At 44.7% G+C, this 19,205-nt stretch overlaps 1 protein-coding gene across 5 annotated transcripts in view; it reads left to right on the top strand.

The window, feature by feature from the left end:
- Positions 1–15,800, top strand: part of tbc1d2 (TBC1 domain family, member 2) — a 69,830-nt gene extending 54,030 nt beyond the window's left edge. For 4 of the 5 annotated variants that reach the window (XM_041186668.1, XM_041186670.1, XM_041186669.1 and 1 more), the window contains 6 exons: positions 145–329; positions 3,595–4,098; positions 8,746–8,866; positions 11,357–11,542; positions 13,464–13,585; positions 14,756–15,800. In XM_041186668.1, the coding sequence (XP_041042602.1) occupies positions 145–329; positions 3,595–4,098; positions 8,746–8,866; positions 11,357–11,542; positions 13,464–13,585; positions 14,756–15,011 (1,374 nt within the window). In that variant the 3' untranslated portion in view covers positions 15,012–15,800. The remainder of the gene's footprint in view (positions 1–144; positions 330–3,594; positions 4,099–8,745; positions 8,867–11,356; positions 11,543–13,463; positions 13,586–14,755) is intronic. The other variant, XM_041186671.1, reaches the window with a different exon arrangement.
- The last annotated feature ends 3,405 nt before the right edge of the window (positions 15,801–19,205 follow it).

Genomic DNA, 19,205 nt, shown 5'->3' on the forward strand with positions numbered 1-19,205 from the left:
TCTTAGTCGCTAGGGCTTTTGTTTACTTCCAGCACTAAAGCCTTATTTTCCACCTGAACTGAGGCTGTTGTGAAATTAAATGTGCAAACTACTTTTTTTTGTGTCTGTTTTCGATGTTCAGGGACTTTTCTTTTCTCACTGCAGTGTGCTGCTCTGGAGGCCAAATACTGCCAGGTTGAGAGCAAGTATTTGACGATGCTCCACAAGCTTGAGGACAATGCCAGCAAGCAAGATGGGACGCCACAGGAAATGGTCAAGCAGCTTATTGCTGACCAGTCAAAAAGGGAGATTCAAGATAAATTTGGTAACCAAGGGGGCAGATTTTGCAAGTGAGTAGGAACAAGATGGTGAACCTTAATTTGGAAAATCTCTCATTCTTTGTTTTTGAAGCTTTGAAGGACTTACGTTTTTTTTAATTAGACCATAAGACATAGGAGCAGAAGTTAGGCCATTTGGCCCATCAAGTCTGCTCCGCCATTCAATCATGGCTAATAAGTTTCTCAACCCCATTCTCCCGCCTCCTCCCCCGTAACCTTTGATCCCCTTACCAATCAAGGACCTATCTATCTCGGTCTTAAGTACACTCAATGATCTGGCTTCCACAGCCTTCTGTGGCAATGAATTCCATAGATTCACCACTCTCTGGCTAAAGAAGTTTCTCCTCATCTCTGTTCTAAAAGATCTTCCGTTTACTCTGAGGCTGTGCCCTTGGGTCCTAGTCTCTCCTACTAATGGAAACAACTTCCCCACGTCCACTCTATCCAGGCTTTTCAGTATTCTGTAAGTTTCAATCAGATCCCCCCTCATCCTTCTAAACTTCATCGATTATAGAGTAAAGTATAGAATTCTTTCATGGGATGTGGCAAGGCCAGTGTTTGTTGCTTGTCCCTAATTGCCCTTGAACTGAGTGGCTTGCTAGGTTGGGGCAGTTAAGAGTCAACCACACTGATGTAGGTCCTGGAGTCACATGTAAGCCAGATGAGTTAAAGGCAGCAGATTTCCCTCCCTAAAGGATATTTGTGAAACAGGTGAATTTTTATGACAATAGTTTCACGGTCACCATCGCTGAGACTAGCTTTATATTTTAGAATTTTTATTAATTGAATTTAAATTCTACCACCTGCCATAGTGGGATTTGAACCTATGTCCCTAGAGCTTTACACTGGGCTTCTGGATTACAAGTCCAGTGACATTACCACTGCACCATTATCTACTTCCCTACCCCTGTGGTGGTCTTGAGGGTGAAGGCACTACTCAGTGTAACCAGTACCAGGTCTGTGGTGGCATATGTTCCCCCTGCTTACCTTGGCTTTCTTGAAATCCTTGGTGTTAGTATTTCTAATGCTTTTTTCCCATTGTCCTGCCATAACTTGAGTTACTACAATTTCTAGGGACGAGTCAGGAGTGTGATGGAATACTGTCCACTTGCCTGGATGAGTGCAGCTCCAACAACACTCGAGGCTTCACACCATCCAGGAAAAAGGAGCCCACTTGATTGGCACCCCCATCCACCACCTTAAACTAGGGTTGCCAACCCCCAGGCTTGGCCTGGAGTCTCCAGGAATTGCAGATCAATCACCAGGACACTGCTGTGTGCAACCCTGGAGAAATATCATTTGGACATTAAGTAGATTGCTTTTTGTTATTTTCTTTGAACATTTCTCTTCACCAGATGTAAAAACATTGAAAATGGGGGAAAAAGGCTGTTTGGCTAACAGTAAAGCATCATCCAATTGGGTAATGAGTCTGTTTGCTTTCCAGTTAGCGTAGGAAGGCGGTGCGTCACAATGGTGGATGTGTTGGCCAACTGATGGCTGGAGTAAGGGGGCAAGTCATGTGATGAAACCTCCAGGAATACATTTAATCGCAGCTGGTAACCTACCTTAAACATTCGCACCTTCCAGCACCAACACACAGTAGCAGCAGTGTGTACCATCTACAAGATGCACTGCAGCAACTCATCAAGGCTCCTTAGACAGCACCTTCCAAACCCATGACCACTACCATCTAAAAGGACAAAAGCAGCAGGCACAGGGGAACACCACCACCTGGAAGTTCCCCTCCAAACTACTCACCATCCTGACTTGGAAATATATCACTGTTCCTTCACTGTCACTGGGTCAAAATGCTGGAACTCCCTCCCTAACAGCATTTTGGGTGTACCTACACCACATGGACTGCAGCGGTACAAGAAGGCAGCTCAACACCACCTTCTCGAGGGAAATTGGGATAGGCAATAAATTCTGGCCTGGCCACTGATGCCCACATCCCATGAACCAGTTTTTTTTAAAAAAAAGTCATTGGAACCCTGGAAAAATGCCATTTCTCCAGGATTTTCCACTGTTGTCCTGCCAAAGTTACGCTGAGTGAACTTTGACAAGGGAAGTGGGGACGGGGAAGTGGTTGCATTTCATTTGAAACCGGAAGTTTTTATTTGAGAAAAAGCTGAAGAGATGGGCCAATGGTTGGTTGCTGATTTGAAACACATTCCATGTTTTACCCTGGAGCCATCTTGATAGACAAGGGAATCAAGGGTTATTGGTGGGACTGGGGGGGTGGGGGGGGGGTGGCAGTGCAGACACGAAAGTGGAGTTTGGACTGCAATCAGACCAGCTGTGATCTTACTGGATGGTGGAGCAGACTCGAAGGGCCGAATGGCCTACTCCTCTTAAGTCCTATGTTCCATTTACCCCTTCACCTCAAAGCCTCTGCAGTTTCAGTTTTCAATAATTAAAATTTGAGGGGGGGGAATATTAATTGAAGAAAGAAGGATTTGCGTTATCCCTCAGAAACCCAGGCCACCCCAAAGCACTGTACAGCCAATGAAACACATTTGAAGTGCCATCACTGTTGTAATGTAGGTAACACAATGCTGTGAGGATTTCAAGCACCACTCCGGAGGCAATTATATGTGGAATAGCGAAGTTCATTCAAGCATATGCAGGGAAGAAATATGTAGCTAAACTAAGTCTTTTCTCGAAGAATTAATGGTTACAGTAGCCACAGTTATACTTCCCCCATGTGTGACCATATTGTTCTGGCTAATCCAATTAAGAACTGTGAAATTCAATCAGTTATGATTAGCCCATTAATGATTGTAAAATCAACAAGCAATTAATCGACCCGTAGTTGCCCCAGACCACACAGCACCCACTTCACACACAGCAAGATCCCACAAACAGTGATGTGATAATGACCAGACTTCTTATGACATTGGTTCAGGGATAAATATTGGTCAGGACATCTGGGGTGCACTCTCCTGCTCCTCTTTGAAATGTTAACTTGGAATCTTTTAAGTCCTCCTGACTTAAAAGGCCTTGGTTGAACATGTCATCCGGGGGATGGCACCTCCGACAGTGCAGCCCTCCCCCGGTACTGCACTGGGAGTGTTGATTGGAATTTTGTGCTGAAGTCTCTGGAGTGGGACTTGAACCTGTAACGTTCTGCCTCTGAGGTGAAAGTGTGCCACCAGCTGAGACACAGCTGCCACTCGGGATAGTAAGTTGCCAGAGCTGAGAAAAATGTTTTTATCTTCCCGTAACCTGCAGTTATATTCACCAGTAAACTCTGCTTGTTTCTTCCTTCCAATCCTAGTGAGTATGATGAATACGGCTTCAGGACGGTGTCTTCCCCATTGCAGGACAGAGACCTCTTGGCCAAAATCCAGGCACTTGAACGAAAATCCATCCAACTCATAGCTAGCCAGGAAGGCCAGGAGAAAGCCATCCAGGTGAAATGGGCAAACCATCTATTGGGCAGGACCTTTGGTGAGCTTCTGCCATCACCAGAGTTAAAGAGCCTGATCCGTAATGGCATCCCCAAGGAGTACCGGCGACATGTTTGGAAGTGGTGTGTCAATCGGTGGGTTCGGCACATAAGCGAGCGATATGGTTCTAAACGTTACCAGGAGCTGCTGAAGCTGTGCAAGAACAAAGATCAAGCAGCATCCAAGCAGATTGAACTGGATCTCCACCGGACTCTGACCAACAACAGGCTCTTCAGCTCCCCGAACTCCAGAATGGTTCAGAAGCTACGCCGTGTGTTACTGGCCTATTCATGGCAAAACCCCGATATTGGGTACTGCCAAGGACTGAACAGGTATCCCTTCTTAACCTTACTTTTCACATGCGTGCGCGCCACACACACACACACACACACAGACGCATACGAGAAATACAGATACACACAGGCGCATACAAGAGATACAGACACACACACACACACACACACACACAGACACATACGAGAAATACAGATACACACAGACACAGAAAGATAAACACACACACACACACACAGAGACACGCACACGCACATGCACACGCACACGCACACGCACACGCACACGCACACACACGCACACACACGCAGATACACGGGGCTGGATTTTCCCGGAGAGTCGGGATTATGGGAGGCGGTTTCATCTCCGGGTCACGAACCTGCCCCACCCCCAACCCCAATTCTGATGCAAGCCGGGAACTGAGGTCCATTTTTATCGAGGTTGAAGCCTAACTGATGAGTGGGACAAATCTTCCAGTTGACTAGTGAAGGGGGTTGGGAGGGTGTTGGTGGGGGTCGTGAACGGAGGCAGGAAGGACACCAGGGCCATCGACCACATTGTGGCCTGACTCGGAGAGAAACTGCATTATTCCCGGGGAGGCTGGAGAGCTGGAACCCAGGGATAGGGCAGCGAAATGTTGGTGTGATTAAAGTTTCATTGCTGCGCGATAAAGATTTTCGTCAAAACTTCAATTTTTTTTTAATATCTCACTAAAAGGAAAACTTTTCCCAAGCTGCCGACCCTATTCCTAACAGGATCGAGCTGTTTGCAGCTCCCATTGGCCACAACCCCCCTCCTCCTCCACCACCCCCCTTCCTCTCCCCCATCCCCTCCCAGTGCGAGAACCTTGGGACGTTAGACGGCAAGCTCCTAACGAGCTCATTAATTATAAAAATGTGCCCGAGTAGCGATATGGGTGACTTCACTTTGTCATTTCTCCCACCCCGGCCTAGCTAAAGTAGGCAGGGTTGGTAATGGGGGCAGCAGACCGGCAAACAGGCCTTTGGCATCTCCTCCCCAACTCGATTCGGTGCATGAAAACCCGGCCCACGGTTTGTCACTGGACTGGTAGTAATTCAGGGGCCTGGTCTGGAGACAGGGGGCTGAATTTTACGAGGCACCAGTTTTCCCCACAACCACGCCCCCCAACCCCCACACTGGCTAAAATGTCTGGACGGAGGAGCCGCCAAAGGAACACGGGCTGCCATGCAGCTATTGAACGGTCAATTGCCTGCTAATAGGCTGGAAGTGGGAGTTTTTTGCCCCCTCAGCAACAGGAAGTCCAGTCTTTGGAGAGCTGCTGGCCAATCGGAGGCCGGCAGCTCTCCACTTTGGCACAGAGGTGTGCGACCTTAGATCAGGAAGATTTTGGGTCGGTGTTTGGCTGTCTCGCTGGCTGCCCAAGCGAAGGTGGGTGGGAGGGCTTTCAGAGGCCAATCAGTGGGGTGGGGGAGAGCAGCCTTTGCGGAGGGGCCATCCGATGGGTCCAGGGGGCCCTTTAAGGAGATAACCCTTTCTCCCCCCCCGCCTCCTCCTGGCACCTGCCTGCGTAGAGAAACCTGCCAAGCTGGCTGATTGGCGTGGGCCTCTTCCAGCGACTGCAGGATGAGGCCTTTAAGTGGTAATTAAATGTCCACTTAAGGCCCTCAATTGTCCCATCGATGGGTGGGCCGCTTGACACCATCCCTGCTGGTGGTATGTCAACGAGGACAAGAGTGACGTGTGTGGGGATTGGTGTGGGATAGAATGTGGACAAAGTACTTGTGGAACCTGAGACACAAATATATTTCCAAAGATAAAAGCAAAATACTGCAGATGCTGGAAATCTGAAACAAAAATGAAAATACCTGGGAAAACTCAGCAGGTCTGACAGCATCTGCGGAGAGGAACACAGTTAACATTTCATTAACTGTGTTCCTTTCTGCAGATGCTGTCAGACTTGCTGAGTTTTTCCAGGTATTTTTGTTTTTGTTGTTACAAATATATTTCCTCTTGCCCCAGCCCCTACCATCACAGTATTTCCTGTTGTTGTCTATTGATGAACTCAGTCGTTCATGGCTGTTGCAAAACAGTACACTCTGCAGACCTGTTTCAACGGCTCCTATCTGTTATTTCAGTATGAAGCATGTTTTACCAAGAACCAGCCATTCGTCTGGTTTAGTTCCCTGTTTACAAAGATCACTGCAATGCAGCATTAATGAAGACGAGGGCGCTGGCAGATTGATAGCTTTTCTCTGGGCAGGCTGCCAGCAGGGTACTTTGAACTGAGAGCGTCAGGAAGCTTTCCTCTCTGAACAAAACCAAGCCGCACGAGAGTTTGGCTCCCGCCCCAGCCCGCCTGCCCTGGTGTGGTTCCTCGGGAGTGAAGCCAGTGAGTGGGATCAGTGTCCTCAACTTCAGTTCAGGCTATGGGGGAGGAATAAGGAGCAGAATGGACAATGCAATGAGTTGGAGGAATCCTTTAGGCCCTCAGACTGGGATGAATTCAAATCCAAACCCAAAGCAGAACCTACTGTGCAAAAGGAAGGATTTGCATTTCTATAGTATCTTTTACCGTCTTGGGACATCTCAAACTGCCTCACAGCCAATAAGTACTTTTGAAGTCTGTTGTAATGTAGGGAAAAACAGAAATGTGGCAGCCAATTTGCACACAGTGAGCTCCAACAAACAACAACAATAATCTATTTTTTTAAAAAGTTTTGTTGTTTAAGGGATTAATATTGGCCAGGACACCAGGGAGAACTCCCCTGTTCCTCTTCATTGTGGTCATGGATCATTTACAACCTCCTAAGGGGACAGCGAGGGCTCGGTTTAATGTCTAATCTGTAAGATGGCACCTCGGACAGCGCAGCACTCCCTCAGTGCTGCACTGCGAGTGTCTATCTGGACTATGTAATCAAGTGTCTAAAGTGGGACTTGAACCCACAACCTTCTGACTCAGACAAGTGCTGTCCACTCAGCTGACACCTGATGCTACAATTAATGCAGCATCCCTGGGATAGGGAAAGGGGGATACAAGCTCTCCCATACCAGATTGGTTATATAATGACTCCTATTGGGTGGTGAATATGTTAATGGTATGTTCATTGTAATGTTGATGTTGAGGATACACAGGCGAAGGGCATTGATTGATTAAGTATCTTGAGCACATATAAAGAGAGTCTGATAGAAGCTGGTGAGGTCAGATAGTTTGGGCACAGCGCAAATAACGCCAAGGTCGCAGGGTCAATCCCTGTACTGGTAAGGGAGCCTTCTTGGACTTGAGGCATGCGCATATCTTGCTTAAGATTAGTTGGACTCTTTAAATGGTCGCAGCACGGAAGGAGACCATTCAGCCCTTTGTGTCGTTACCGACACTCCGCGAGGACAATTCACCTACCACCGCTTGCTTATATAGCTCTGCGGTTTAAAGAAAAGAGGAGGGCCTCCTCGTTAACCTGTTCCTGGGCCTTGCAAAGGTAACCTTTAACAAGCCCAGGCAGTGGGCAGTTGAGGCGTTTGTTTGACCCAACTGCCTGCCCCCCGCCCCCCACTCTGTGGTTACATTCGCGCCTGTGTTTCCTTGGAGAGGGAGCAAATGGTGTCCATGTATTTGCTGGAGGCCTTCTGCGACCAGTGGGCACTGCAGGGGCTGCATCACACCCCCTCCCCTGCCACGAAATATTATTTTAGTTTGATAAGTTCTCTTTGAAGTTCTTTTTTGTTACTGCCCCTTTAAGAGGCATTAGTTAATTAGCTTATTCATTAGTTAATTAGCTTATTTGTTTAATTGTTGTATTTAAAAGGATATAAAGAGAGAACGCTGGGGCACTGGGTGTTGGTTAGGGAGGAGGCAGACATATGTAAAGCTGCATTCTGTAAATAAAGCGAGAATTTAGTAAAAAGATTGGCGTCTGGTTTCCCACTTCATGATCGGGCTTCAGAATGATTTGGTTGTGCTGGAATAGTCTTTCAAAGGTCATTGTCCACAATTTCTCATCAAGAAAAGACAGCCTGAGCTGCTAAGGAGATTACCTGTTCATGTCTTTGTTACCTCCAGACATGCTATTCCAACACTCCGTTGGCCGCTCTCCCATCTTCCAACCTTCATAGACATGAGTTCATCCAAAACTCTGCTGCCTGTGTCTTAACTTGTACCAAATCTGCCTTGACCATCATCCTTTGTACTCGCTGATCTACTTTGGCCCTTGTTCTCTCAACGCCTCTATTTTAGCACCACGGTGTTAAATCTCCTCTGCCCCTGTCTCTGTAACCTCATCCGTCCCTACAACCCTCCCTGATCTCTGCACCCCCCCCCCCAATTCTGGTCTCTTGAGCATTTCCAATTTTAATTGATACAACATTGGCGGCCATGCTTTCAGCTCCTGAGGCTCTAAACACTAGGATTCCCTCCATAAACCTCTCTGCCTCTTAAAAGTCTTCTTAAAACCAACGTCTTTGACTGAGCTTTTGACCACTTGTCCTCATATCTCCTTATGTGGCTTGGTGTCAAACCTTTGTTTGATAATTGTTCCTGTGAGGCATGTTTTGCTACATTAAAGGCACTATACAAATGTAGTTTGTTGTTGTTGTGCTGTTACTTTGGGCCTGTATCTCAACTGAAATTCTAAACTTAAGGAGGAAAAGAGGGATCACTGGGAGAAAGGAAGCTGCTTATTCAGTAATATCAAAATGACTTTTCCCAGACTGGCGGCCATTGCATTGTTGATCCTGCGAGAAGAAGAAGATGCTTTCTGGTGCCTTGTGGCCATTATTGACTGCATTATGCCAGAGGATTACTACAGCAAGACTCTCACTGGCTCCCAGGTGAGAATCTATGTCTCTCTGATCAATTAAATCTATTCTTCACAAGTGTCTGGACATTTTTGGTGGTGGGGGAGGGGTTACACCTGTTGGGTATATTAATGGTGTGTTAATTATATTGTCAAGAGACACTGGTGAGGGGGCATAGTTTAATTAAGTACTTAGAGCACTTATAAAGAGAGTCTGTGCCGGGACACTGGGTTAGTAGATAGGAGGCAGACATATGTAATGCTGCATTTTGTAAATAAACCAGCTATCAAGAAAAGGACTTGTATCTAGTTTCATACTTCACCAACTGGCTTGGGTTCCATTTATCCAATAGAATTGTTTCATACATTACGGGGAATGAATGAAGGTTCAGAAGGATTTTAATCTCCTGTTGGTCATCTGATGTTCTCGGACGTTTAGTGAACTTTTATGAAGCTAATTACAGCAGACAAATAGTTAACACGCTTCTAAGCGCAGGGCTTCTTGTGACCATGTTTCTGTGAGACATTTGTAGGAATGCTCATCATGTTTAAGCATCCAAAGGAAGCTATTAAGAAATCCATGCAGGTATAATACCTGTTTACCTGGTATAGAAGGTGCACACTCTCTCAGTAAGGACGCTTGTAGGGGTCAAGTCTGAAGTGAGTTCTTCAAGCGATAGGTTGGATTAATGGAGTATGACGCTTTCTGAAGGATCAACTCCGTTACCATGAGAATTTGGCTTTGCACTGCCTTACACTGTCGATGACCAAGTGCTGCAGACTGGCACATTGCAGGCTCCAGGACTGGGTGTTGAGGGATGCGCTAAAGCTTGGGCCACAAAGGCACAATGGGGAAAGGCCACCTTTGGAGCCCTTTCAGCCATTCAACTCTGAGGGGCTGGAAACTGGGTAAAACCTCTCGGGCTGTGTGTATAACATGTTAATGAATCTTGTAAATATTAATTGTAAATGTAATGAGTAATATATAGTACTGGAAAAAAACTGATTTGGTGTACACCTAATGTGATATCAACTTTGGTCATGTAATGTACATTTATACATTTTATGAATAAAATATATTTTTGTAAAAATAACTTTGTTGGAATAAGCTAGCCTCCATACTATAAACTGGCTTCTTACCATATGTGACCAAGAACCAGAAATTGGTATCGCTTATGTGCAGTGGCTCAAGCAATAAATATTTGCCTGATATGCTGTGTGCAGAGTCTCCCCCCACAGTTTCCTCCTCTAAGGTACACATTCTACCCCTTTGCCTGTTAGTGAGAGCATGTACTCTAAGGGGCACATTCATATCCAGAGCTTTTCTTTTGAGAATTTCCCAACGTGTTGATGATGAGGCTCCGTCCTGGGAGTTTGCACTCATTATATATATTTTTAAAAATCGACACTCTGGTGTCACAAGTGTTCCCATGTTGAGTTGGAGGTTAGGTTAAACCCAAAGTCAGGCTTCTGTACTGTGCCAGACGCTAGCTTTTGAATGCAATTGGGCAAAAAAAAAAGTGTGTCAAACATCTCAAAGCACCTTGCCTGAGTTGAGCCACTTTTGAAGAACTATAGATGTTCTGCAGGCACTAACGTAATACTTAACCAGACAGTCTTGCAGTTTATCCCCAGTTAGACAGCAAAGATGGTGCTGAGTTTTATACTTGACTTTGTGAGCACCATGATGAGCCTTGAGCCTTAACAAGTCCCAATGCACTCGCAGCTTTTGAGAGGTTTTTACACTGATGAGTTACAACAATCAGGAAAGGCTGAACAGGCTGGGATTCCTTTCTCTCGAAAAGAGAAGGCTGAGGAGTGAACTGTTGGAGTTTTTTTGCTACAATTATGAAAGGGTTTGATAGTTAGATATAGAGATGTTTACATTGTTGGGGGAGTCTGAAACTAGGGACCATAAGTATTGATAGTCATGAATAAATTCAATCAGCAATTCTGGAGAAACTTCTTTAGCCAGAGAATGGTGAGAATGTGGAACTTGCTACCACAGGGAGTGGTTGAGGGGAATAGTATAGGTACATTTAAGGGGAAGTTGGATAAACACATGAGGGAGAAAGAAATAGAAGGAAGTGATGGGTGAGATGAAGAAGGGTGGGGGCAGACTTGTGTGGAGCATAATTCAACTGATCCATGTTTGAATGGCCTATCCATTCAATGTAAATCCAATGTAATTTTATGTAGTTTTCGTCGATGTTGGACCTTTTACTTGTTTGTCAGTGGTCTGTTCTCTGTCACCCAGTCACTGGAGCAAATTAAGTACATGTGAAAGATAATGGAGCAATAGTGAACTTCATTTTGTCAAGGATTATAAACCGGAGAGAGGTTGGTAAAAGCAAAATACTGCAGATGCTGGAGACCTGAAATAAAAACAGAAAGTGCTGGAAAAACTCAGCAGCCTAGCAGCATCTGTGGAGAGAGAAATAGTTAACGTTTTGAGTCTGTATGACTCTTCAGGAAAGAGGATAGTGCTGTGTGACCATTTAATTCCTTGTTTCTCTGATTACAGGTTGACCAGAGAGTATTTAAGGATTTCTTGTCAGAGAAGCTGCCCAGGCTCATGTCCCACTTCGATCAGTATAATGTGGACCTCTCTCACATTACGTTTAACTGGTTCCTCGTTCTCTTTGTTGACAGCCTTCAGAGTAACATCCTACTCCAGGTCTGGGATGCATTCCTGTATGAGGGAACAAAGGTACCATTAAGATCTTGAAGTTATACTTTCTACTCTTCTGCTCTTCTAAAGATATTCATGATAGTTAAAATGTATGTATATTAAACAGGGTTTCATAAAAGAAAAAAAACAACAAATTGGGGTCAGAAAGAAGGTCAAGTTCTGCTAAAGGAAAATAATGAATACGGAATGGGCTGAATAACAGGAAAATATTTTTCAGACTGGAGGAAGGTTTGTAATAGAGCTCCCGAGGGGTCAGTGTTAGAACCCTTGCTCTTCCCGATATATATTAATGACCCAGGCCTTGGCGTACAGGGGCACAGTTTCAAAATTTGTGAACGATACAAAACTTGGAAGCATTGTGAACTGAGAGGAGGAAAGTGTAGAACTTCAAAAGGACATAGACAGGCTGGTGGAATGGGTAGACAAATGGCAAATGAAATTTAACATAGAGAAGTGTGAAGCGATGCGTTTTGGCTGGAAGAATGTGGAGAGACAATATAAAATAAAGGGTACAATTCTAAAGGAGGAGCAGAGGGTGTTTATGTGCAGAAACCATTGAAGGTGGCAGGACAGGTTGAGGGAGTATTAATAAAGCATACAGTATCCTGGGCTTTATCAACAGGGGCATAGAGTACGAAAGCAAGAAAGTTTATTAAACCTGTCTGGAACGCTGGCTCGGCCTCATCTGGAGTATTGCATTCAGTTCTGGGCACCAAACCAATTGGATGGATATGAAGGCATTGGAGAGAATTCAGAAAAGATTGATGAGAATGCTTCTATGAGGAACTTCAGTTATGAAGATAGATTGGCGAAGTTGGGGTTGTTCTCCTTGGAGAAGGGAATGTTGAGAGGTGATTTGATGGAGGTATTCAAAAATCATGAGAGAATTTTGACAGAGTAGTTAGGGAGAAAATGTTATTATTGGTGGAAGGATTGAGAACCAGGGGGCATAAATTTAAGATGATTGGCAAAAGAAGCAATGGCGACATGAGGAAAAACCTTTTCACACAGCGAGTGGTTAGGATCTAGAATGCACTGCCCGAGAGTGTGGCAGAGGTGGGGTCAATTAAGGCATTCAAGAAAGTTTGGATTATTGGCTGTAAAGCAAGGCTACAGGGAGAAGGCTGGGGACTGCCCCCAGGTGAATGGTTCCTTCAGAAGGTCAGCAGAGGCACGCTGGGCTGAATGGCCTCCTTCTATAACTCTATAATGAATAAGGAGCATGGATTAGGTAATGAGTTTCTTGTCTGGAAGTTAAACCAGAGTTGGCTGATTGGAACCAGACGCAACACAGCAATTGGCCCCATTTCCATTAGCTTATGGAGAGGGGGGAGTCAGCTGGAAAATCACAGAATGATACAGCACAGGAGGAGGCCACTCAGCCCATCATGGCTGCGCCGGCTGCTGATTTCTTTGAGTGCTGAAAGTGTGGATGATTCGATAGGAGTGAGAGCAGCATGGGCTGAGATAGGTTTGTGTGGCCAAACTGGCAGCAAAGAGAGAGGCCACAGATTTAAGATAATTGGCAAAAAAACCAGAGGTGACATGACAATTTTTATAGTGCAGCAAGCTATGATGTTGAACACACTGCTTGAAAGAGCAGTGGAAGCAGATTCAAGAGTAACTTTCAAAAGGGGAATTCAGTAAACACTTGAAAAGGGAAAAAAATGCAGGGCTATGGAGAAGGGTAAGGGGGTAGCGGGGCCAGTTGGGTAGCTTGTTCAAAGAGGCCACATGGCCTCCCTCTGTGCTGGATGAGTTTATGATAGCTGAAAAGTTCACAGAATTCTTGCCGGTCACCGATCCCATGGCATTACCCACAGCGCAAGGTTTTAGAATGGACAAACGAGTTGGGTTTAACGGTTGACATCTGACCTTGTGTGGAGGTGATAGGGGCAGAAATGTCGAGGCTACAGCATGTCGTCTCTTTGTGTTGCAGGTAATATTCCGCTATGCATTAGCAATTTTGAAATACAACGAGGAAGAAATTCTGAAGCTTAATGATAGCCTGGCCATTTATAACTACCTTGGATGCGCGACACAAAACATTTCAGAGGGAAGGTAAGACCTGATTTTGTTTAGAATTTACCAAAATGTTGGATAGTTTAGGAATGTAGGAACATAGGAACTAAGGAGCAGGAGTAGACCATTCAGCCCATTGATCCTGCTTCACCATTCAATTAGGTCAAAGCTGATCATCTACCTCAACCCCACTTTCCCATGCTATCCCTTGATGTCACTAGTATCCATGAATCTATCGATTTCTGCCTTGAACATGTTCAATGATTAATCTTCCACAGCCCTCTGGGTTATAGATTCCAAAGATTCTCCACCTCCTGAGTGAAGAAATTCCTCCTCATCTCAGTCTTAAATAGCCTGCCCCTTATTCTGAGGTTGTGTCCACTGGTTCTAGACTCACCAGCCAGAGGAAACATCCTATCAGTTTAGAAATAAATTCCTATTAATAACAATAGCATTGGTATTCCTCAGAGGAGCTGTTTATAACTTGATGTTAATATCGTTGATTGGAAATCTCTGACAATGTAATACCTCTCCAGTGCTGATTGTGTGCTCGAGTCCTGGAGTGGGACTTGAACCCAAAACCTTCTGACCCCAATAAAAGAGTGATTATGGGCACACACCATCCAATTTCTACCAACGTGACTGTAGGTCTACTATTCAAGCATTGTGCTGTCTTCGATATATATCACTATTGTTTTTTATGTGCTAGCCACGGCTCAATAGGCAATACTCTTGTCTCAGAGTCAGAAGGTTATTGTTTCAAGTCCAACTCCAGAGACGTAAGCACAAAATTTAGACTGACGCTCCGATTGGAGTACGGAAGGCATGCGACACTGTCGGAGGTGGCATCTTTTGGATGTGATGTTAAACCAAAGCCTCCTATGCCTTCTCGGGTGGATGTAAAAGACCCCATGGCACTATTTTAAAAGAAGAGCTGGGGAGTTCTCTCTGATTCCCTGGGCCAGTACTTAATGCTCCAATTAACATTGCAAAAACAAATGATCTGGTCATTATCACATTGCTGCCTCTAGGAGCTTGCTGTGTGCAAATTGGCTGCTGCGTTTCCTACATTACACTTGGGGGGAAAAAAAAGGTACTTCATTGGCTGTAAAATGCTTTTGGATGCCCGAGGTCATGAAAGGTGCTATTAAATGCAAGCACTTTCCTTTCTTAATCTCAAATGGTTAGTAATTGTTTGGTATTCCACAGGAAGCTCATGAACATTGCGTTTGTAGAAATGAACCCGTTTCCCTTGAAGTTGCTTCAAAACCGCCGGACAGCACACCTGGAGAAACTCAACGCTGAGCTGAGCGAGCTGGAGCGCATACGGGAAGCATACGTGAAAGAAAGAGTGGAGCAAAAAGTCACGATTGACGGCGCGAGCGAGGATGAGGATGAAACTGAAAGGAATCATCCTGGGGCGCTATCACCTGAATTTCCTGCAGGGGTCACTTCAAAGTCATGAGCATGCTCTTCAAGAAGGAGCTCCCACACTCAAGATCTCCAATAATGGGAATGGCCTTCTTCAAGACTTGTTTCCTTCACTTACAAGGGAGTGTGCACGAGGAAAGTTGTTCAGTTCCACTATGTGGTATCTTTCTTGTGTTCATCCTTGTCACTATCAAATCTCCTTGCTCAGCTGGAGCGGAGTCCAGATGCAGAGTAAAGCTTGATGCACTTTTCCCCAGGTGAAGGCGCCTTTCCTCAAAGCTCAGGAGAGTGTTACCTGCATCGCTGTGAACTTTTTTCTTTCAGATCTCACACCGGACATCCTGTGAATGAGACTGGGCCACGCAGTCCGGAAATATCTCGGCTTTTTTGATCCTTTTGGAGTCAGGTTTGCTAGGACTGGAGTAAGCCTGCTCCGGTACACTTTTGCCTAATTGATAGGGAAGAGATTGCATCCAATCAGTCTGAATTGTGTTGAAACCTGTCCTGAGAGATGAGAGGAGAGTGGACTATAAATCATCTGTTCATACAAGAGGATTATTTATTATTTTGATGCCTGATTTTAGCCCAGTTTAGAACTCAACAGATAAGCTTGTCCACAGAGAATGTCTTATTAGTATAAGTGGTTGGATATTAGTTGTACAAACTTATTTGTAAGTAGTTTTCCAACTATGGGACAGAAATCTAATCCCAAAACCAATTCCAAGTATTTAGGATTGATTTAAGTCCTCATTGGAGAGGGTGATATTATCCCTATGTACAAGTTTTTAAAAAAAATGTATGACAATAAAAATTGAACTGTTGACCTCACCTGTGTTATTACAGCACCATCCAGGACAAAGCCCACTTGATTGGCACTCCATGCACAAACATTCATTCCCTGTGCCACTGATGCACAGTAGCAGCAGTGTGTACCATCTACAAGATGCACTGCAGGAACTCACCAAGGCTCCTTCGACAGCACCTTCCAAACCCACAACCACTATCATCTAGCAGGACAAGGGCAGCAGACACATGGGAACACCACCACCTGGAAGTTCTCCTCCAAGCCACACACCATCCTGACTTGGAAATATATCGCCGTTCTTTCACTGTCGCTGGGTCAAAATCCTGAAATTCCCTCCCTAACATCACTGTGGGTGTACCTACACCTCAGGGACTGCAGCAGTTCAAGAAGGCAGCTCACCATCACCTTCTCAAGGACAATTGGGGATAGGCAACAAATGCTGGCCTAGCCAGTGATGCACACATCCCATGACAGAATAAATAAAATATTTATTGTGGAGAAATTTATAACTTGTATCAGTTCTCATCACTGCTGGGTACGGGATGACTTCTCGGGAGTTGGCAGGAATCAGGCACAATCGGTCAATCAAGGGCCGTGGCCAATAAACATGTAAAACTTAAAATATCTTTTTTAAAAATTGCTATTTTTATTCTTCAGAAACTCACTTATCCAATGTTGGGGGTGCATGGAAAAATACTCAACCTGTGTGACCATGCAGTTTGAAAACTGCCTTGGAAAGCTTGCAATCAGAGATGTCAATCATAGCCCGTCCAATCAGGGCCTGTATCCATTACCTCATTGCAATGTTGCTCAGGTGTCAAGAGCCAAAACCCATCTGAGATGCCTCTTTCTGTTGCCACTGGTAACGATGTTCTCAATGATAATGTGAATGCAAGCTAAGCACAGTTTCGTAATTTTGGGGGGGGGGGGGCTGTTCCAAAGAGAGTCTGATATTCCTTTTAAAATGGATTAGTGCTGAACTGCCCAGCTATTTGGATGTAAGGAGACTGGCTTGAGACTTGTGTTGGTGCATTGCACAGCTATGTGATTTAGTTGCTATGGTTTGGAAATATTCAATTATCTGGCACAACGAGCATTCTGTCTAATAGGTGGATATCCATTTACTGAACCATGCAGCAAAAGACATTCTGTGAATTGCAATGGTGAATTGTTAAGCTATAGTTCAATACAAATACCAGTTTCCACTCTTCTCTTCTGGATCCTTTCCCTGTCCAGAAGCAAACCCCCCTTACTGGGGAAAAAACCCCAACTCTTCAGCCCAGGCTTCAATGAGCATCACCTGGTCTCAGTTCACTCTGAATCTTGTTCTGATTCACTCCTAAAGGGGCCTGCATTTCTAACATTGTCACATTCAACACACAAATTAGTTTATTCAAATTTTTTTAAAACACCCAACCTCACACCCAATACACGCTCACAATTCCAAACTCATGGTGTAATTATACCTCAAGTTAAACACTGAGTCGTTCACTCAGTAACCGTGTTGCAAGGTACGCTACCATTTCCAAATCCCCCTCAAGTCGCATCGCTGATGTAACCTCACTTTTGTGATGTGTTTTCTTTGTAAAAATGGAAAGTGTTGTTTTTGACATCTGGATCTTTGGGGGAATTCACACGTGTGTCTTTTCAAATGTGTGCTTGTTTTTCCAACTTTCTTCCCTCTCTTCTGAAGACACTGTTCTCCAGTATGGTTATACAGGTTGCCACAGCGTTCTGATGACTTGGCTACGTGACTGGAAGTTACCTACGTGACCTCATATCAATCGGATACCACAGCGTTTTACCTTTTCTCTCAAAGGCTTTTTCATGGTGAACTAAGTTATAATGGTGTTAGTTACAGAATGTGTCTGTTAAGGAAGTCTTCACAATCTTCTGTATGTTACCAGCAAGTCTTTATTAACTACTTGTAACTATTTACATATATACAGCAAAGGGTACAGGCAAGGAGCTATCTCCATGTCTAGATCTTAACACGTCTCTGCTCAACACCACACTGACCCGAGGTCTGGGTCATGTGCCTTCTTACATCACTGTGTACTCAGTCCCCACATTAAGCCTGCAAGCACCAGACCCTTACATTACAAGCTATAGTTGTAATAGAGATACAATTTAAGATGAATATTTCATAGAGATCGAAGAGATTGGGTCAGTACTTTCCAGCCTTTCCTTTTCTCACCTTGTGGCCAGCTCTCCCAACAATTGCTGGAACAGGCCTATCCCTCCCAAGAAAGCAAAAGCAGTCTCTGATGGACTTCAGCTCCCAGAACTTTATAGAAACTGTCCCCAGCAGTTTAGACCAGTGGCCATTTTGTTTTATCTTTTAATGACCTTATCAATGCAGTGATTTACAAGGACCTGCTAATCATTATGTCCAAAGGTCCTGTAGTGGATTAGAATTTTTTTTTACACCTTTTCTTGCACACATGATGTAATCCAAAATCATGTAGCATTTGAGAGCAGGTGAGTATAATAATCAAACCAGCCTCTTTTGACTCCTCTTCCGAGGACGTATGTGCGTGTGTGTGCATGCAAGAGAGTTTATGTAGGTGCCTTGAGAGGATTTTGCCACCACACACCATGCCACTGCCTAAGATCATAACTTTGCCTCTGCCTCAGTTCATCTGCTGCTGAAACCCTCACTCTTGCCTTTATTACCCCTAGACTTGACAATTCCAATGTGCTGCTAGCTAACCTTCCACATTCTACTCTCTGTAAATATCAGATCATCCAAAAATCTATTGTCTGTGTCCTAAGCCCCGGTCACCCATCATCCTGTGCGTACTGACGTAAATCGTCTTCCGGATAAACAATGCCTCAATATAAAAATTCTCGTCTTTCTTTTCAAATACCTCCATGGCCTTGTTGCTCCCTGTCTCCATAATCCTCCCCCAACCACGCAACCCTCTGAGATACCTGCACTCCTCTAATTCTGGGCCCTTCAACATCCCGATTTTAATTGCTCCACCATTGGTGGCCGTGTCTTCAGATGTCTAGGGCCCAAGCCCTGGAATTCCCTCCCTAAACCTCTTCACGTCTCTACCTTTCTTTCTTTAAGATACTGCTTAAAACCTACCACATGACCCAACATTTGACCATCAGACTTAATACCCAATTAGAAGCTCAGTGTCTAATTTTGCTTTATCGCGCTTTGTAAAGTGCCTTGCAACATTTTATTACGTTAATACGTTAAAGGCGTTATATAAATGCAAGTTGTTGTTGCTCTTTTTCCTTCTGGTCAAGAGTTGAGCCTCTGGTATGAACCTCCGCTAACCCCACTGTCACTTGCTTAAATGGTTGTGTGGGTGAGGGATGAGAGAGAGAGGGAAGATGAAGATGGGAAAACCGCAGAGCTGATCTCCAATCTACCGCTCTTGAGTAGTTTCACATTTGTAATTATGGACG

The sequence above is a fragment of the Carcharodon carcharias genome, chromosome 4, assembly GCF_017639515.1.
Source record: "Carcharodon carcharias isolate sCarCar2 chromosome 4, sCarCar2.pri, whole genome shotgun sequence".
NCBI lineage: Eukaryota > Metazoa > Chordata > Chondrichthyes > Lamniformes > Lamnidae > Carcharodon > Carcharodon carcharias.